A 15,442-nucleotide genomic window follows, 5' to 3' on the forward strand; every position below is an offset into this window, starting at 1 on the left:
TCCAAGTCGACGAGTCGTTCATCATCTTAACCACCACCACCTTTGTCCCTTTCCTCTCTCCTTCTTCTTACCTTTACGGTACCTCTCTTCCTATTTCTCCTTCCGCCTCGATTTTCCCGTCTGCCTTGCAGCGGCTTTGGTCTCGACAGCGTTCTTCTGGTCCGTCGTGTTAAACCCGTCTCTCGTCTCGTCACCGACTTCTTGCGATTTTTTAATTCTTCGCACATTTTCTCCGTCCCTCCGAGACCCTCGCGTGGTTTATTCCCGAAAATACGGCCCGTGGCGAGTAAACGTAAACCTTGCGCTCACTTTCCCAACGAAGCGGAAAAGGTCACCGACGAAGCTTAATCATATTCTTATCTCTCTTGGGTGAGTCGAGACCTCGACGCACAGGATTCCGGTCGATTTGTCAACGTGTTGCGACGAGGGGCCCCGGAGCGTTAGGTGGTGCTTTTTGATGGATCCATGTCTTAGCTGGCCGATGGTGCGCATCTTGACATCGGCCGCAGCGGCAAATTTCCTCAATCACCTTTCGTATTGCCCTTGTTTCTGGCACCGTTCTCGCATTGCGCTGCACATCGCCGTCGCATTCTGTCGTCAACATCCCGCAACAGCACCAAACTGACCAGACATTCTCCCAATAGATCTTCATTGTCCGAGATTTGAAAGACCCCGAGCCGAATCGTCTACGTCCCGATTTTTCCCACCCAACCCCGAGAACATTGCAACATGTCCTACTACGACAACCCTCAGGCCCAGTGGTCGTCTTCTACCCCTAGCACCCAGCCGAACAACTGGGAGCACCAGGGTTCGACTACTCCGGTCCGCGCAGGTACGCCAGATTCACGATCGACCGATACAGAATTGTAATTAACGCATTGATTTGTACAGGCGCCAGCGGCCCTCAGCCCCAGGATGACTACGCCTTCTCTTATCAATTCGATGGTATGTGATGGAGCACGTCTAGAAGTTTTGTCGAGTTCGATTGTGCTTCAAGTCTGTACTGATGGTACGACTTTACCGGCATATTCAAAATCCGAACAAGACTCGACTCTACGAATGAAACAAAACTGACCCAATCCCAGAGGTCGACCGAGCTTACGAGAACTTGCAAAAGTCTGGCAAGGGCTATGGAATGGGTGGTCGCCGTGAGTTTTCTATCCTGCGCTACTAAGCCTGCCAAAGGCTCCGACATGAACGGATGAACTGGTCGGGTCGAGTGTACCAACAAACATGCTGACAAGTTCATGCAGACTCCCGTGGTTCTCATCACACCCCCGGCCCCCGCCCGCACTCGGTAAACAACTTTGATGACGCCCGTGGTCAGGGACCCAATCTGCAAAACTTCTACGCAAACCAGCGTCATCAACCTTCACGAGGCTCCAACGAGGCAGAGCAGGTCATGCAGGCTAAGAGACGGATGGCAGCTCAGCGGGAGCGAGAGCTTCGAAACCTGCACACAGAGCAGCAATATCAGCGAAGTAGGCCTCCCTCTACTGTGTAGCACATTCAACTATGACAAAGAACCAAGATGGCATATAGAGAAAAATAATGTGGTCATGGGCGACCGAAAATGTCGTTGGCCCAGACGCCGCTCGTGTTTCTTCCCTCCCAATTTTGAGCAACATCTATGTAATATCGTCGAGTTTGTTGAGCATGGGCTAACAGCTTTTCTACGTAGCCGTCCTTTCCGAGGTGCCTCTGCCGCCCAACAAGCACATGTCCGAGGAGGAGACGCGAGATTTGATTGCCCGTCAACGAAGTGCCCTTTATGGTGAGGGTCCTTTTGCGGACAAGGCAGGATACGTGGATGAGACTGGTAATGTCCGCACAGGTGCCCCTGCCCCTAGCGGACCTTCAAGTATCCGTGGTCACTCTCCTCTTGCCTATGACAGCGTAGGTCGTGCTCCTCCTACTGGCGAGGCTGGCACTCCCGTCTCTGCTGGTGATGCCCACGGTCCTCCTACCGAGCCCAACTCGCGACCTCACAGCACAGTCAGCCCACAGACTGCTGGACCCACAAACAAGGTCTTCGATAATGCTGTGGGTAACCAGAGCCGTACAAGTACATCCAGCCCAACGGGAGGCTCCCCCTCTCGGGATCTCAATCCTGGTTCCAAGCCCAACCAGGCCGGTGCCTCAGTAGCTCCCATTGGAACTCGACCTTCTGGTACACCCACAACTTCAGCTTCATCGAAGCGATCTACTACTCCTCTTGCCTCCCCCGGTGGCTGGGGACGTGGCAATGGTGTTTGGGGTCAGTCGTCCGGTCTCGGTGCTCCTGCTAGTGTCTGGGGTTAGAAAGGTCCGCTCACCAAGGATTAGGAGTAGCAACGAGGCGCAGGATTTGAAGTTGCATTTGGGACGGCGCAGAGGTAAACGTGCATTGCGGTCGGTATCTTTGGCGAAGGCTGGTCTTTGGCAACTCACGTTTCGAGTTGAAGACGGTGCGAACATTCAAGTGTACTCGGATCTGGCGAGAGCCGAGTGATACAATCAAGGCCACAGGTGTTGAAGGGACGGCATCGACTAGGGAGTTGACATTGTTTTTCTGTTTTTTTCCGGCTGGAGGTTACGAATCGGTGAACTGGGAGTTGCATTCGAACATTACTGGGGCGTCGCTATATCGTCTCGTTTATACTTTGAGGGCGGGAAAAGTGGTGTCGGGTATGAAGAAACGGACAGGATGGATGCAGTCTCAGTCGCGGGATTGAGATGTTTCGGAGTCTCTGGCCTTGACGAATTGTCGGTCTGGCTCATCCTGGGAGCGGAAACTATATACCCAACAGGGCGGTTCTTACGGCGTTCACTCTGTTTACGACGACCGATCAGCCTGCGATATCGACTACGGCATGTGTTAGCATCAACTGCGTGGCGCGTTCGGAGTACCTTTCACGATGGAGGCATTTGAGTTGTCGGCGTGCATACCATGGCAATGGATTGGAAGGGAACCTGCAAGGGCTTGTTTATGCTCACGAATCGGCGAGCGAAAAGGAATGTGTTTATATACGGCGAAAACACCATAAAACGATAAAAAAAAAGAGAAGACAAAAAGGGCATCTCAAGGGGTTCAAGGTGGATCAAGGTTAGGGTCAGTTATCTTTCATGTCTCTCATTTGTACTGGTTTGGGGAAAGGATTTCGGTTTGGGACAGGTTATAAGGAAACGGTTCTATAAGGGTTGTTTTCGCAAGGGAAAGGAGAAATTGTTTTCTGATTTCGAGATGATGCTTAGGCTGGGGGTAAGGCAGGGTTGATAGTAATTGCGAGAAGGATCGGGGATAAAGGCAATACAAGTTTATTACGGAGTTGATCTGTTGGACGAGTAAATGTGCCTTGTGAGACATGCATGCTGTGCGAGGTGGCGGTCGAGATCTAAACGGATGAGAGGAGGTCCAGGCTCGCATTAGGTACTGACGCCTAACGGCAACAGAACTCTCTCAAGACGATAAAAATAAACAATCGGATCAACTAGAGAACTCTATCTCGCGTTAAGTAGTTACCGATAACAAATTGTGCAAATGATGACGAGAATTGCATGTGCGCGTCACGGGAATGTCCGGAGCCCCCACCCGAAGACCGTGCCCGGACGGTCTTCTCCCCGCCAGGACCCTCAATCGGGGTCCCGGGTGGAGGCACCGGTGAGCATCTCATATGCATCTTGTAGTCAACCTGCAGCTGGTGAGGGGAATGAATGACGGGTACACTACGTGACGCGATTCTTTTGTTTATTTTTTGTGTAGGTACATATAGCTCATAGCTCCCACTGTTTACTCTGTTCAATTGCACATTGGCCTGTTGTGTTGGAGCTATTCGTTGCAAATTACCGACAAAATGCCCTCCTTTGACGAAAAGAAAGCGTATGTTGAGCAAGAAGAAACTTTCTTCGACGATGGGCGTGAGATTGAGCTTCTGCATTATATCTATGGTCGGTCAGACATTGATGAGCTGCGTGGTTCGCCGGAGCGTGTTCTTCAAGCCATTGATGAGTTTGGACGTACGAAGAAGTATCTCATGAACGTAGGTGAGGACAAGGGCAAGATTGTAACAGACCTTATCGCTGAAGTGAAGCCCAAAGTCATGGTACGCCAATTGACCTCTACTCTTGTGAGCCATTACTGACGAGTGTAGGTTGAACTCGGAGGCTATGTTGGCTACTCAACCCTCCTCTTCGCCAACGCCGTCCGCAAATCCGGAGGCACACATTACTTCTCCCTCGAGCGCAACCCCGAATTCGCCGCCGTCATAACATCCCTTCTCGACCTCTCCGGCCTCCGCGACATCGCCCGCGTGATCGTCGGTCCCAGCGACGCCGGCCTAACACGCCTACACGCCAATGGCACAATCTCCAAAATCGACCTCATGTTTCTCGACCACTACAAGCCCGCGTACACGAGCGATCTTAAACTCTGTGAGAGACTGGGTCTTGTAGGGCCGGGTAGTGTCCTTGCGGCTGATAACGTCATCAAGCCTGGGAATCCACCGTATCTAGCGTATGTGAGGAGTAGTGTTGCGGAGAAGAAGGCAGCGAAGGGGAGTGGTGTGGAGGGGTTTGCGGATAGAACTGCGAAACAGTATCTGAAGAGGGAGGGGGAGGAGAAGATTAATGAGGAGCAGGGGGATCCGAATTTGGTGTATGAGAGTAAGTTGGTTCATAGCTTTGAACCAACTGGTGTTCCTGTGAGTATGCCCATTCCACCACTGACTCTTACTGACAATTGTAGGATGCTGTTGAGATTACAAGATGTACAGGCCGCGAAGAATAAATCTTCCGTCTCCACAGCAATAAAACTGACTCTGTCGATTCCCTCCATTCCTCTTTTCCATATTGCTGAAGTTTGATGTGACTGCCCCTCAACACCAAAAAATCATCACGACCCGCCCTCACAAGCGGCCTGGTCTCCACGGCACCTCATCCAATAAGAGCCACGCCCGGTTAGCTCAATCGGTAGAGCGTGAGACTCTTACGAGTACGCGATCTCAAGGTTGCGGGTTCGACCCCCGCATCGGGCTGTTCCTATGTTTCGATCGTGAGCGTTTGCGATGCGTTCGTTTTTGATGGTTTGGCGCTTTAATGTGACTTCACCAGCGGCTTGTTTGGTTTGAGAAAGGTAGGTACTAACATTATGTTAACTCTCGGCGACCGGTTTTTCTGTTCTTTTGTGAAATTAAGACTCTTGTTATCTAATCTTTCGTTGAGCCTGTCTCTATCGTGGTGATGCTGATCTAAGTCAGAATTACTCCATCTTGGTAGGTACCTAGGTAGGCGTTGACTGTCTTCCCGCCTAACCTATAATCGATAGCTCATAACCCTTTTCAACTTCCTGTTATTCTTTTTGTTCGGTGTTTGTTAATTGGCTATTGTCAGTTCTCGCGTGGGAATCTTCTAGTGGTATTATTGGCGCCTGCCCGGCACTGCCAACAATAGTTCCAGCAGTATCAACAATGAGAGGGAAGAGGGAAGTCCCCTTCACTGTCCGCCTTCTCTGTGAAAACACTGAACGATAAAACTTTCTGGGGTTCGCTCTTCTTCGTTTTCTTCCCTTCACACAACTCGCCCTCATTCATCAGAGTGTGCTGAGCAACCCTGCGGGAGGTCGGTTTTGCATTCCTTATTCGATATCTTTGGTTCAATCAACGCAAGTAAAGAAATATTCCACGAGCGGCAAAAACCGAAGGCCATCAACTCTGGAGCCTACTTCCCCGGTAAAGAGTTTGTTCTAATGCATTTGCTCCTGTCGCGAAGTCACATTCTGCTTCAGACGGCAGTTGACACCATTATCTTCATTTCTTTAGTCCTGTTATCGCATTTCGGGCAAACGCAACGAAAATGAATGCCTTGGAAGCTGAGCATAGCATAGCTTCACAAGCCGTAGTGGAGCTGGAGCAGTCTGTTGGTCCCCCTGGTGGCTCTTCTGACGACTCCTCCGATCCGACCCAAGCACAAGATGTTGCCGGGCCAGACTCTTCTGCGGATCTTGAACTGCGCGTGTTCAAGATATGTGGTCTCTGCAAGTTTCCATTTCAAGAAGTTCAAGCCGTCATTGGTCGTATGTTGCCAATTTCCTCTGTGATGGCAGTTACTCACGCATTCTAGTCGACCGAACTAGCTCTACCCAGCCTCTCACCTGGAGCGACAAATACTGCCCAGCTGGTGAGAGATACTGTGAAGCATCACACGATAAGGGGTTCCATGCAGCTTGTGCCAAGATTGTAGGCGATGATATTTTTGCCAAGGGATTCCTGGAATCTTGTACATGGGACCTCGTTAGGTTCAGGTTCCAGGATTCATTCTCTCAACCACCACCGTCTTTTTTGGCACTACGCACTCGACGTCTCAAATCATCCCTTGCCCTGGAACTCAGGCACGCCGTCAGACATCGACTTCCGATCGAGGTATGCGAAAACGTTGCAACGTACTGCCTGAGCGAATATGCGACAAAGCTCCACCTGGATGCCTGGCAACATCGGGATCCTGGTGGCCCGAAGGAAGAAGTCATACTTCCCATCTTCGAAGGCCAAATCGTTTGGGCCCAGTACGTTGAGATCGAGGGTCGTAATTACGTCAAGTCCCTGTCAACTGCTCATGTAATCGAGAATGATACAAAGCTCTTTGTCGCCAAGCCCAAGTTTCCTTCACACATGTACTTGAAGATGTACTTCGCCGAAGATAGTTTGGGAGTACGTAGCGTCATTGTCGGGTCGGATGATGGGATTCGGTGTATTTATGAACCCGGACTCAGATGGGTCTCCATTCCTGGTGACTTTTACCATCTTCCATTTTCTATCAAGATGAAATTTGATGTCAGTCTTTCTCATGGATATGATGGATGTCTACTAACGCGCTTATTTTTGCTCCACAGGGTCTCAAGCTACGTAACTTAAATGTCACCGGACACGAGAAAAGACGGCCCTGTGGCCAGCGAGTACGCTGGGCCATCTTTCCAAGGGACTTCGTCTACGGGGCCTCTCCAGGAGATGACCTCTTCGAAAGTAGTCACAGGGCAGCAATTCATGCAGTTGAGTGGAACCTACCTAGGGCCTGTGGCTATGTCATCGGCCTGAAAGGCAGTTGTATTTGCTCTATTATTCCCAATAGATCGGGTAAGCTGTCCGCTTGTGTTATTGATGCATATAGTAACAGTAGCTCAATGTGGCTCTATTTTCCTGTTGATCCTGACGAACGAATCTCCGAACTCTGGCTTCGCACGGGATTCTTTCCAGACAATGATGACCCCGGGACTCGATCAAAGTCTCTTATAGTAAGCTATAACCTTTGTACCATGCGGAACAGAAGCATATTAACATTCTCATAGATTATCACAAACAATGGCCGCAGTCTTATCCTTGGCCCTGATATCCGATCTCGCTTGCCCCTCAATGATCATCTCTTCAGCTACGAAGCGCTTGCCGATTTGCCATCCACCCCTACTCAAACACTTTACTATAAACAGGGATACAACGAGTCTTGGCTCGGGTTTGAGAAAATGACAACATGGGATCAGCGCAAGATCGAACTCTCATTTGGACCGCCATCCAGACCAGGCCCATACTTCTGGGATGCCCAATTCCTTTCATCGTCCGCCGAACTGGAAAACATTCACACGATTACTCCATGTCGAGGCTGGGGAAAATGCGTAGATGACGCGATCGTTGGTCTGCTCTTCACCTACACCGACGGCCGCCAACGATCCGTTGGACAAATTCGCCTCGATCACTTGGAGGACCCCATCATGGTTACTTCTGACAGTTTTTGGCTTGGGAGCTCCGATGAGAACACCAACCATCATCATGAAGAGCCTTGTCTGCCGACAGGGAACATCACGTGGCTAGGTGTCTGCAAGCCAACGGCAAATGCTGAAGTGCAATACGTCGAGATTCCACGGAGAGGACAACTGGAGTGGCGGTCAAGTTGGGATATTACGCCTACTAAAAGCCTCGTGCGACATCTTGAGGGCAGCGAGTTGCAAAGTGAGATGGATAAAGTGTTGGCACGCGAGGCTGCATCTGGTACAGCTGCTTCTAAGATGGTCAAGACGTTCTCTGTTCACACCGGTAACATGTGCGCCACCAACGAACAAGAATATGCTAGGTAGTTACACGGGATCGTTCTTCCCGAAGGTATTGTCATCGGATAGGGCTGGGAATCAGTTTCAGACTTGGGAGATAGTACTTGCATTTCTTCTCGTCTAGGACATATCGACCTTAGCGAAGGAGAACAATATGAATTCCACAAAAAGTGCCCGTATTAGAATTGCATCCTTACCGTGACTTGCAAAGAGCTCTGCTTTTCCATATTCATCACGAAAAAGGTACTAGGTAGTCGATTCGCATGCTCAGCGTACTGGCTTTATGGTTATGTTTCCGATGCAAGCTATTTGTTGGCCTCAGCATATCCGTGCATCGTTTTGTCCCTTCTCTTTGTCAAGTTCAAAGCAATAATTTATTCACCTCCATATGACCCAGTCTTTTTGTCGGCTTTTTAACTGGTGAACTTTGTTTTGGTGCGGCAGTGCCAGTGACAGTGATATTGGAAGGAGTGAATGAGCTGGAAGTGACTGCACCTTCCTGGAAGCAAGGCAGTGAATCAGGGCCAATGTTTTGGCTTCCACCTGCAGAAATCTCTTCTTCCCGCATTTTCTATTCAATCGAAAATCCCTTCATCTGCATATCACTTCTAGGAATTGTCATCGAGAATCCTCAGTCATGTCCTCCTCCCACGAGGCAGAATCGGTCGCGACTAGCGAATATGAGAGCGATCTTAACTCAGACGCTCTTCATGAACACGACTTGCTCCGTCTTGACCCTCACATCGACTCCAGTTCGGACTCCGATTCGGACTATGATTCAGAAAGCGACAGTGATGATCGTGTCTGGTTACGCACGATGTGTTACCCAAGCTGCGGCCTCTGCAGATTCGAATTTGATGCTGGTGAAGAGTTTGTTGTTTGTATGTGTTACCCGGTCCGCTGAATTTAATGATACTAGGCATCACTGACACATAACAGACAAGCCAGGGAGTAAACGTTATCCCCGCATCTGGTATGGCAAGTACGATCCTCTCTTTGAGAGCCGTCTTGTGCTTGAGTACGGATATCACCCAGCATGTGTTGCACTACTCAACCCCAAAACGTTGACCAAAAACTGGCCATCCGTTCTGTTTGAGGCTACCGGCGGGCTCCAGGTCTTTTTTCGGCCTCCTGCCTCTTGGACTAAGCGTCGCACACGATGGATGAAGGAATCAATTGCCATGGATCTGAGACAGTCTCTCGGTGGTCGTCTCCCGGAGGAGATATGCCAATACATTGCGAGCTTCTGTATGCGCGAACGAGCCTGCCAAATTCTCCGAGATCTTTGGTTAGACCCCAGCCGTCCCAAAGTTCATTACCCAGTCATACGCTTTGGGAGGAATACTTCTGTCTGGGCGCAGCATGTCGAGATTGAAGGGCAGCGTTATGTCAAGTCTTTGTCAACCCGTCGTCTCGCTAAACAAGACGCATTGGTCTTCAAGGCCAGATTCAGGAAGAGGGCCGCTAATGATAGACCCGAGGCTTCTGTAAACATCTATCATGGTGAGGACCATCTAGGAATACGCGAGGTTATTATCACAGAGGATGATGAGCTGCCCCCTCTGAACATGGACTCAGGGCTCTCGTGGGCAATCTATCGCCACCAAGAGACTCCATTTCGGCTCGCACTACAAATCGATGTAAGTTCACCTATTTTCACATGGTTCGTGCTTATCGATTGAAATAGGCAATCAAGCTGTGGTTCTTGAGAGTCTACCATACTCATGAGCCCGACATGAGGTACAAACCAAGATGTTGGGGAGTTCTTCCAGATCACTTTGATTCATTTCCACAGATTCCTCTAGCAGCGCGTTCCCACCACCATGATCGCCTCTACTACGAGTCTGTTCGTGCTGTAGACTGGAACTCTCCTGGCATCTGCGGGTACTCCTTCTACGTGGATGAAAACCTGATTCGTGGCATCGTTTCGCACAAGTTTGGGGAACCAGAACCGCAGACAAGGGACGAGTACGGCCAAACCGACGATTTATGGTTTCACATGCCAATAGACCCTGATGAACGAGTCTCTGAACTCTGGCTTCGCAAGGGAAGGCATAGATTTCTCGGCCGAGAAGAGGTCGAGACACTCATCGTTCGAACAACCAAGGGACGTAGCTTTACTCCTGGCCTCGATAATACCTGTGGCTTTCCCATTGATGGAACCCTCAGATTCACGTACAAGGCAATTGCCATTTTACCACCAGCAGGGCCTTTTCGCATGTTTTATTGCAGAGCCAATCATTTGTGGACCTATTTTGCTTTCGAGCGACCTTCTGAGCACGATAGTAAGGGGGATCTTCAAGGTGTGACTTCATGGGATCAACGGGAGATACAATATTCATTCCCTGCCTCTGACAACCTGCTTATTGACCCCCACAATTTTGTCACCACATCAGCGAGCCTGAGCGACGTCAGAACTATCACCCCTTGCCGAGGGTGGAAATACGAATTCGCTGGTCAAGTCGTCGGACTTTTATTGACATATGGTGATGGCCGTCAGAGCTGTGTTGGACAAGTGCGTCTTGATTGCCTCAGCACTCCCTTGTCGGTTTCTTCAAACAACTTCTGGCTAGGCTGCACGAACAGAAAGATAAAATCGTACTCATGGAACATGAAGTTCACCCTTTTATATGTCTCTGAACCACTTCCCAGCGAGGATACGGAGTACATTGAAATCCCATTGAGAGGAAGGCTCGAATGGGCAGTTTCGAGCTGGAGGAGTGCTGTCCGGCATGCTGAGGAAGAGGAGCTGTGGGATGAAATCGGCCAAGTTATGGCCGGTCGGAAGGCCGCACCGGAGTACGCTGACCTAGAGATCAACACATTCGCTGTGCCGATTCGTGTCAGGGAGACCGATCCTTGAGTGCGTTTAGAGGACAATGGGATAGAGTGTTACCGGGTTGTGAACACATCCTGAGGATGTTATGTCAGTGTACTTGCGACTTGCAAGAATAGCAATAGGTTGATGGATGAGGATAGATAGATGATGCGAATTTACTCTTGTGGGAGTCAACTCAGTCCATCTCACGATGATCACTAGTTTAAGCTATTGGTCAAAGTCTTGAGCGCTGTCGGAGGATCGTTTGACCTAGTAGTGTCCAATTCGCCATACAAGCTATGCACTCTATGTTATTCAGATAAGACTCATTGTGTGACTGTTTCTCACAAGAATCCCTTACAGTTCAAGAACAATTAAGGAGTGGTCCATGGAACCTCACCCTAAGAACACTCACGTCCAACCTATGAAATGCTGACATCGCTTGGACCAATGAGAACGGGTTTTTCCAATAGGAATCAAAGAATACAGCGATAATTCTATACTCTTGGTGGTTTGAAGCTATCTAAAAGGCAAGTTGATTGCATCTGGGAGCTACAATTAGCACTGCAATGGCTTCCTCGGGTTTGTCCACCTCGACATCCTTCTCCCAAACGTGCTGTATCTCATTTCGGATACTGCCTTCGTGATGAGAAATACGGCAGTGGCTAAACCCGAACTTCCACAGCAAGTAGCCTCGCCACGGTAGTTCATAGAATATAACGACAACAAATATGTAAGCAAGGTAATATGTGAGTTGATATGGTACTGGAAAATATTGATGAGAGGGAGCAACACGTCGCCTAGCAGAACCACACGGAGATGGGGGCGGAGGCGGAGGTCAGTCCTACTTTCCTTTACAGATAGGTGTATCAAAGGAAGTTCGCATCCTTAATCTTCCTTCCTTCGTCTGAGAAATAACAAGGTAGGTACTCTATTCCGCATTGAATACCACTTTCGTCGTTCTTTAGAAACTGTTGCTGAATATTTGATCATTCTTTCAGCTACATTTTAGTCTCTTGAATGAACAAAGCATATTTCATAAGCGCGACTACGAGAGACTCTTTCGGAGCGGGTAATGTTCAGTTGAACCCCAAGTTGGATCATCTGTTCAATGATGGCGCTACAGATTCGGTTACTCTTGGGTGTATCGGAAACCTCTCCTGAGAGTATGCGCATCGTGAGAAGCCGAGATCGAAGGCATTTGGCTTTCTGTCCATGATGGTAAATAACCTTGTGTGATTAAATGTTTGCCTTCTCTTTTTCCCTGTCCAGGTCTTGCTGCTGCAGGCTCCCGACAGTTGAACGACAGTGCGCACTACTCCAATTTGAAGACCACGAAGTTATCGACTCCGATAGTATCAGCGACAGCTCGTATACAGCGTATTTCAAGGCTAATAGAGGTCTTCACCGCCGTGCGGCCTCTGCAGGTTTGACTTCCGCATTCATGACAGTGTTGTCGTTTATATGCTCCCTTTCCCACAATTGAAGTAGTTCGCTTCTGATATCTACCTGCCTATTCGACGAAAAGTGCGAACCCTGGATGACAACCTACTCAAAGCCTGAAATCTGGTGGACCATTGTCTATCCCCATCACACCTTTCATGCCGAATGCGTTGATGTGGCCCAACCAGATTTAATGTCCGATCAGCGACTGGATCCTGGTATCTACGATGCAACCATCCTCGAACCCTTAGTAGAAGGCCAATATCCGCCTCCCTCATTCCAAGCACGTCGTCTGCACTAGCTCAAGAAGAGCTTCTCAGAGAACTTTCTTCCAGACTATTAGCCACCATTTGCCACGTGAAGTCTGCGACAACATTGCGCAATACTGTCTCCAAGAGCGAGCGGTTCAGGTCGTTCGTGACCACTGGCTCAGAAAAGATCGACCCAAACCGGGGCGTATCTCCATAGCTATCGATGACAATTCTCTTTGGGCTCAGTATGTGTACTATGAAGGGATTAGCTATGTCAGATCCCTATCTTACCATCCTGTTGGTGGTGATGAGTCTCAGATCCTTTCAGACCCTGAGTATAACGTGAACATCTTCGTCGCCTATGATTATCTGGTAGTCACTTAGAGCATTGTCATCTCTGATAACGAGCTACCTGTGATCAATAAACAGCCCGGAAAATGGTGGACGTTGTTCACGCACGCCGAGCGAAATGCCTTTTTATTTAAAAGCAAGATTTGATATAAAACGATCGTATTGAAAAAGATAATCGCTGCTGACCAACAACAGGGGATCAAGCTTCGGGAGCTAGCAGCTTACGAGCATGTTGATGACTGCCCGAAGTATCCAGATGATTTACGGTGGTCGGTGCTACCAACGACCTTGGATCCTATTCCTGAGCCCCCGATTCCTTGTTCAAATATGTGGTTCGATGGAGAGATCATCTGGGCTATCGATTGGAATCAGCCCGACGTTTTCGGTCACTCCTTTTATGTCTGAGATAATGCCGTCACGAAGATTATTCCTCACAAAGCCGGTGAGAAACATCCTTACGACTTCGGCACTACCAAACAGTATCAATACTCTTGGATATATTTCCCTGTCGACTCGGATGAGCGTTTTCGGAGGTCTGGACTTGACGCCATAGTGGCAGCCCTTGTAGTGAGTGTTGAGTTAGATAAACTTGACTTCTTATTGGCAATAGCCTCTTAGCCTCGAACGAGTAAGGGCTGCTTGCTCACCCTTGGCCCTCAGCTAAAGTATCGGCAACCTGAGGGGTACAACACGCATGCCTAGTACGACCTTGTCGGGACTATGCCACAAACCTATCCTTGTCGCATGTACTTCGCAAACTGGGATGTGGCCGGTTCATGGATGAGGTTTGAAGGTGCATCGATCTTCATAAAGCTCAACCTCGATAGTTGCCGGAACAAAGCGCTTGAGCTGTTTCCTGACGACTGCAAGTACCACTACTCTTCGGCTGAACTTGATGGAGTCCAGACTATTACTCCGTGTCAGTCCTGGCGCGATAACCGCCCTGATGCGATCCTTGGGCTCTTGTTTAGGCACGAAGATGGCCGCCAGCGCTGTGTTGGCCAGGTCCGTCTTGACTTGCTCCTTGATCCAATCTAGGTTACCTCTGAGACCATGTGGATATGCTATCCAGAGACGGATGAACTCAGCTGGCGCCCCTCACATGAAGAAGACGCATCTGGTGTTGACTTCATGTCGTTCGAGGAGCCTGATGAATGGGACGAACCATATATCAAGACTCCTATGCGAGGGTGTCTGGACTGGTACTTCAGTGAAAAACTGTGTCATCCATCCCACCGAGACGATAGTGAGTCCCTGGACGAACTTCTGGAGGTACTGGCTCAAGAGGCTACCCCTGGTATGCCACTGGGTCATATAGTCAAACCATTTCGGTCCTCGTTGGAAGAGACATGAGGGCATTGGAGTCTTGGAAGCCACGAGGAAGGCAATGGCGCTGATCTTGTATGGGGGCAGAGTCTCTGGAAGTTCTGCAGTCAGACTTGGCCAGTGTGACAGGGTTCATGAAGAATCGGGAATTAAATAACGCAGCGCTTGGAAGGAGAGACTGTTTACTTAGCTCAAGCAATGGTAAGGGAAGGATTCGCATGGGGAGATTTGGGTGAAGGACTTGATTGTATATATGTTGTTGGATGTCAAAGTACCGAGGAGTAGTGTATCATGATTCTGAGTTAGACTCGTAAAGGGTGTCCCTTGACATCGTACTCCAAATTGGATCTTCTGTGAACAAACATACATGTAAAATTCACTAATGCTAGGTTTCTATTGCATCTTCCGGTTAAGACGGGTATTTGGGGCTTTGGAGCATTAGGTAGATACCTTAGGTCTGCCAGTGGCAGTGCCTGCAGCGCCAGACGCCTGCTCTTAAGCAACCCGCACGACTGCCCTATCAACCAGCCTTGGTCAGTGAATGGCTTTTGGCCCGCTATTTAATTCCTGGTGCTCCTCTTTCTCATTGACCTCTTCACTTTTCTTCCTTTCATCCACATTACTCTGAGAAGTCAGCACAGCACCTTCGCGCTTCCCGCGCAACAACAAGTCTTGAACTCCCGCTGGGGTGTTCCATTTAACACAATCTAGTAAGTCCCTCAATATATCTAATCTCTTCAACATATCCTTGCCTTGAAGTGGCTGCCGTTCTCTGTTTGAGGCGAGGGGGGGTGTGGAGCTTGAGACTGATCGCTAGTTTTAAGAAAACTTGAGCAACTTCTGAATGACCTTAGCAATGTTTTCACTAATTATTTCCAGGCCTCACATCGAAGATCCTGGGCTTTGTTCGTTTTCTTCTTTAATTTTCTCCCTTCCTCTTTCTTTTGTCATTGAGCTTTACGTGTCTATGACGAATATCTATTCACGCGCGTACGGCGTTCTACACTCTTGTGGTCTCTGCAGGTTCGAATTTTCTGAAGGCGATGAGATCATTTCATGGAACTCATGTAAGGATCCTTAGGCCTTCCTACCCATCTTGACACGAAACTTGACCGCTTATATATATGTTACAGCCTGAAGAAACCCAACATTCGAGATCGGCACCTACCGTGCCTCACAGGGATT

The 15,442-nt window shown here is 49.2% G+C and overlaps 7 protein-coding genes and 1 non-coding gene across 8 annotated transcripts; 6 read left to right on the forward strand and 2 right to left on the reverse strand.

Annotated features, from left to right (window-relative positions):
* Positions 1–372: 372 nt before the first annotated feature.
* On the reverse strand, positions 373–838 carry BKA55DRAFT_3843 (uncharacterized protein). Its single transcript, XM_046185975.1, has one exon. It carries the CDS (start codon positions 650–652, stop codon positions 410–412), a length of 243 nt encoding a protein of 80 aa, XP_046056021.1. The 5' UTR covers positions 653–838; the 3' UTR covers positions 373–409.
* On the forward strand, positions 479–2,494 carry BKA55DRAFT_3798 (uncharacterized protein). Its single transcript, XM_046185955.1, has 5 exons — positions 479–832; positions 892–945; positions 1,086–1,148; positions 1,254–1,481; positions 1,682–2,494. Exons 1-5 carry the CDS (start codon positions 730–732, stop codon positions 2,299–2,301), a joined length of 1,068 nt encoding a protein of 355 aa, XP_046056022.1. The 5' UTR covers positions 479–729; the 3' UTR covers positions 2,302–2,494.
* Positions 2,495–2,964: 470 nt separating this feature from the next.
* On the reverse strand, positions 2,965–3,479 carry BKA55DRAFT_548141 (uncharacterized protein). The gene has a single exon (XM_046191094.1). It carries the CDS (start codon positions 3,404–3,406, stop codon positions 3,113–3,115), a length of 294 nt encoding a protein of 97 aa, XP_046056023.1. The 5' UTR covers positions 3,407–3,479; the 3' UTR covers positions 2,965–3,112.
* An 87-nt stretch (positions 3,480–3,566) lies between these two features.
* Positions 3,567–4,999, forward strand: BKA55DRAFT_548142 (catechol O-methyltransferase). The gene is made up of 3 exons (XM_046191095.1): positions 3,567–4,082; positions 4,131–4,679; positions 4,724–4,999. The coding sequence occupies exons 1-3, from the start codon at positions 3,834–3,836 to the stop codon at positions 4,763–4,765; spliced, it is 840 nt and encodes a 279-aa protein (XP_046056024.1). The 5' UTR covers positions 3,567–3,833; the 3' UTR covers positions 4,766–4,999.
* On the forward strand, positions 4,930–5,012 carry BKA55DRAFT_t3. The gene has a single exon. It is a non-coding gene; the product is annotated as a tRNA-Lys (tRNA).
* An 817-nt stretch (positions 5,013–5,829) lies between these two features.
* On the forward strand, positions 5,830–8,095 carry BKA55DRAFT_682346 (uncharacterized protein; the record flags this gene model as incomplete). The annotated part of the gene is made up of 4 exons (XM_046198323.1): positions 5,830–6,049; positions 6,097–6,803; positions 6,863–7,261; positions 7,316–8,095. 4 exons carry the CDS (start codon positions 5,830–5,832, stop codon positions 8,093–8,095), a joined length of 2,106 nt encoding a protein of 701 aa, XP_046056025.1.
* A 610-nt stretch (positions 8,096–8,705) lies between these two features.
* Positions 8,706–10,931, forward strand: BKA55DRAFT_531916 (uncharacterized protein; the record flags this gene model as incomplete). The annotated part of the gene is made up of 3 exons (XM_046189261.1): positions 8,706–8,949; positions 9,008–9,708; positions 9,756–10,931. The coding sequence occupies 3 exons, from the start codon at positions 8,706–8,708 to the stop codon at positions 10,929–10,931; spliced, it is 2,121 nt and encodes a 706-aa protein (XP_046056026.1).
* Positions 10,932–13,651: 2,720 nt separating this feature from the next.
* BKA55DRAFT_682348 (uncharacterized protein) lies at positions 13,652–14,284 on the forward strand (the record flags this gene model as incomplete). Its single annotated transcript, XM_046198324.1, has 2 exons — positions 13,652–13,936; positions 13,970–14,284. 2 exons carry the CDS (start codon positions 13,652–13,654, stop codon positions 14,282–14,284), a joined length of 600 nt encoding a protein of 199 aa, XP_046056027.1.
* Between the last annotated feature and the right edge of the window lie 1,158 nt (positions 14,285–15,442).

The sequence above is a fragment of the Fusarium redolens genome, assembly GCF_020744475.1.
Source record: "Fusarium redolens strain MPI-CAGE-AT-0023 chromosome Unknown BKA55scaffold_1, whole genome shotgun sequence".
NCBI lineage: Eukaryota > Fungi > Ascomycota > Sordariomycetes > Hypocreales > Nectriaceae > Fusarium > Fusarium redolens.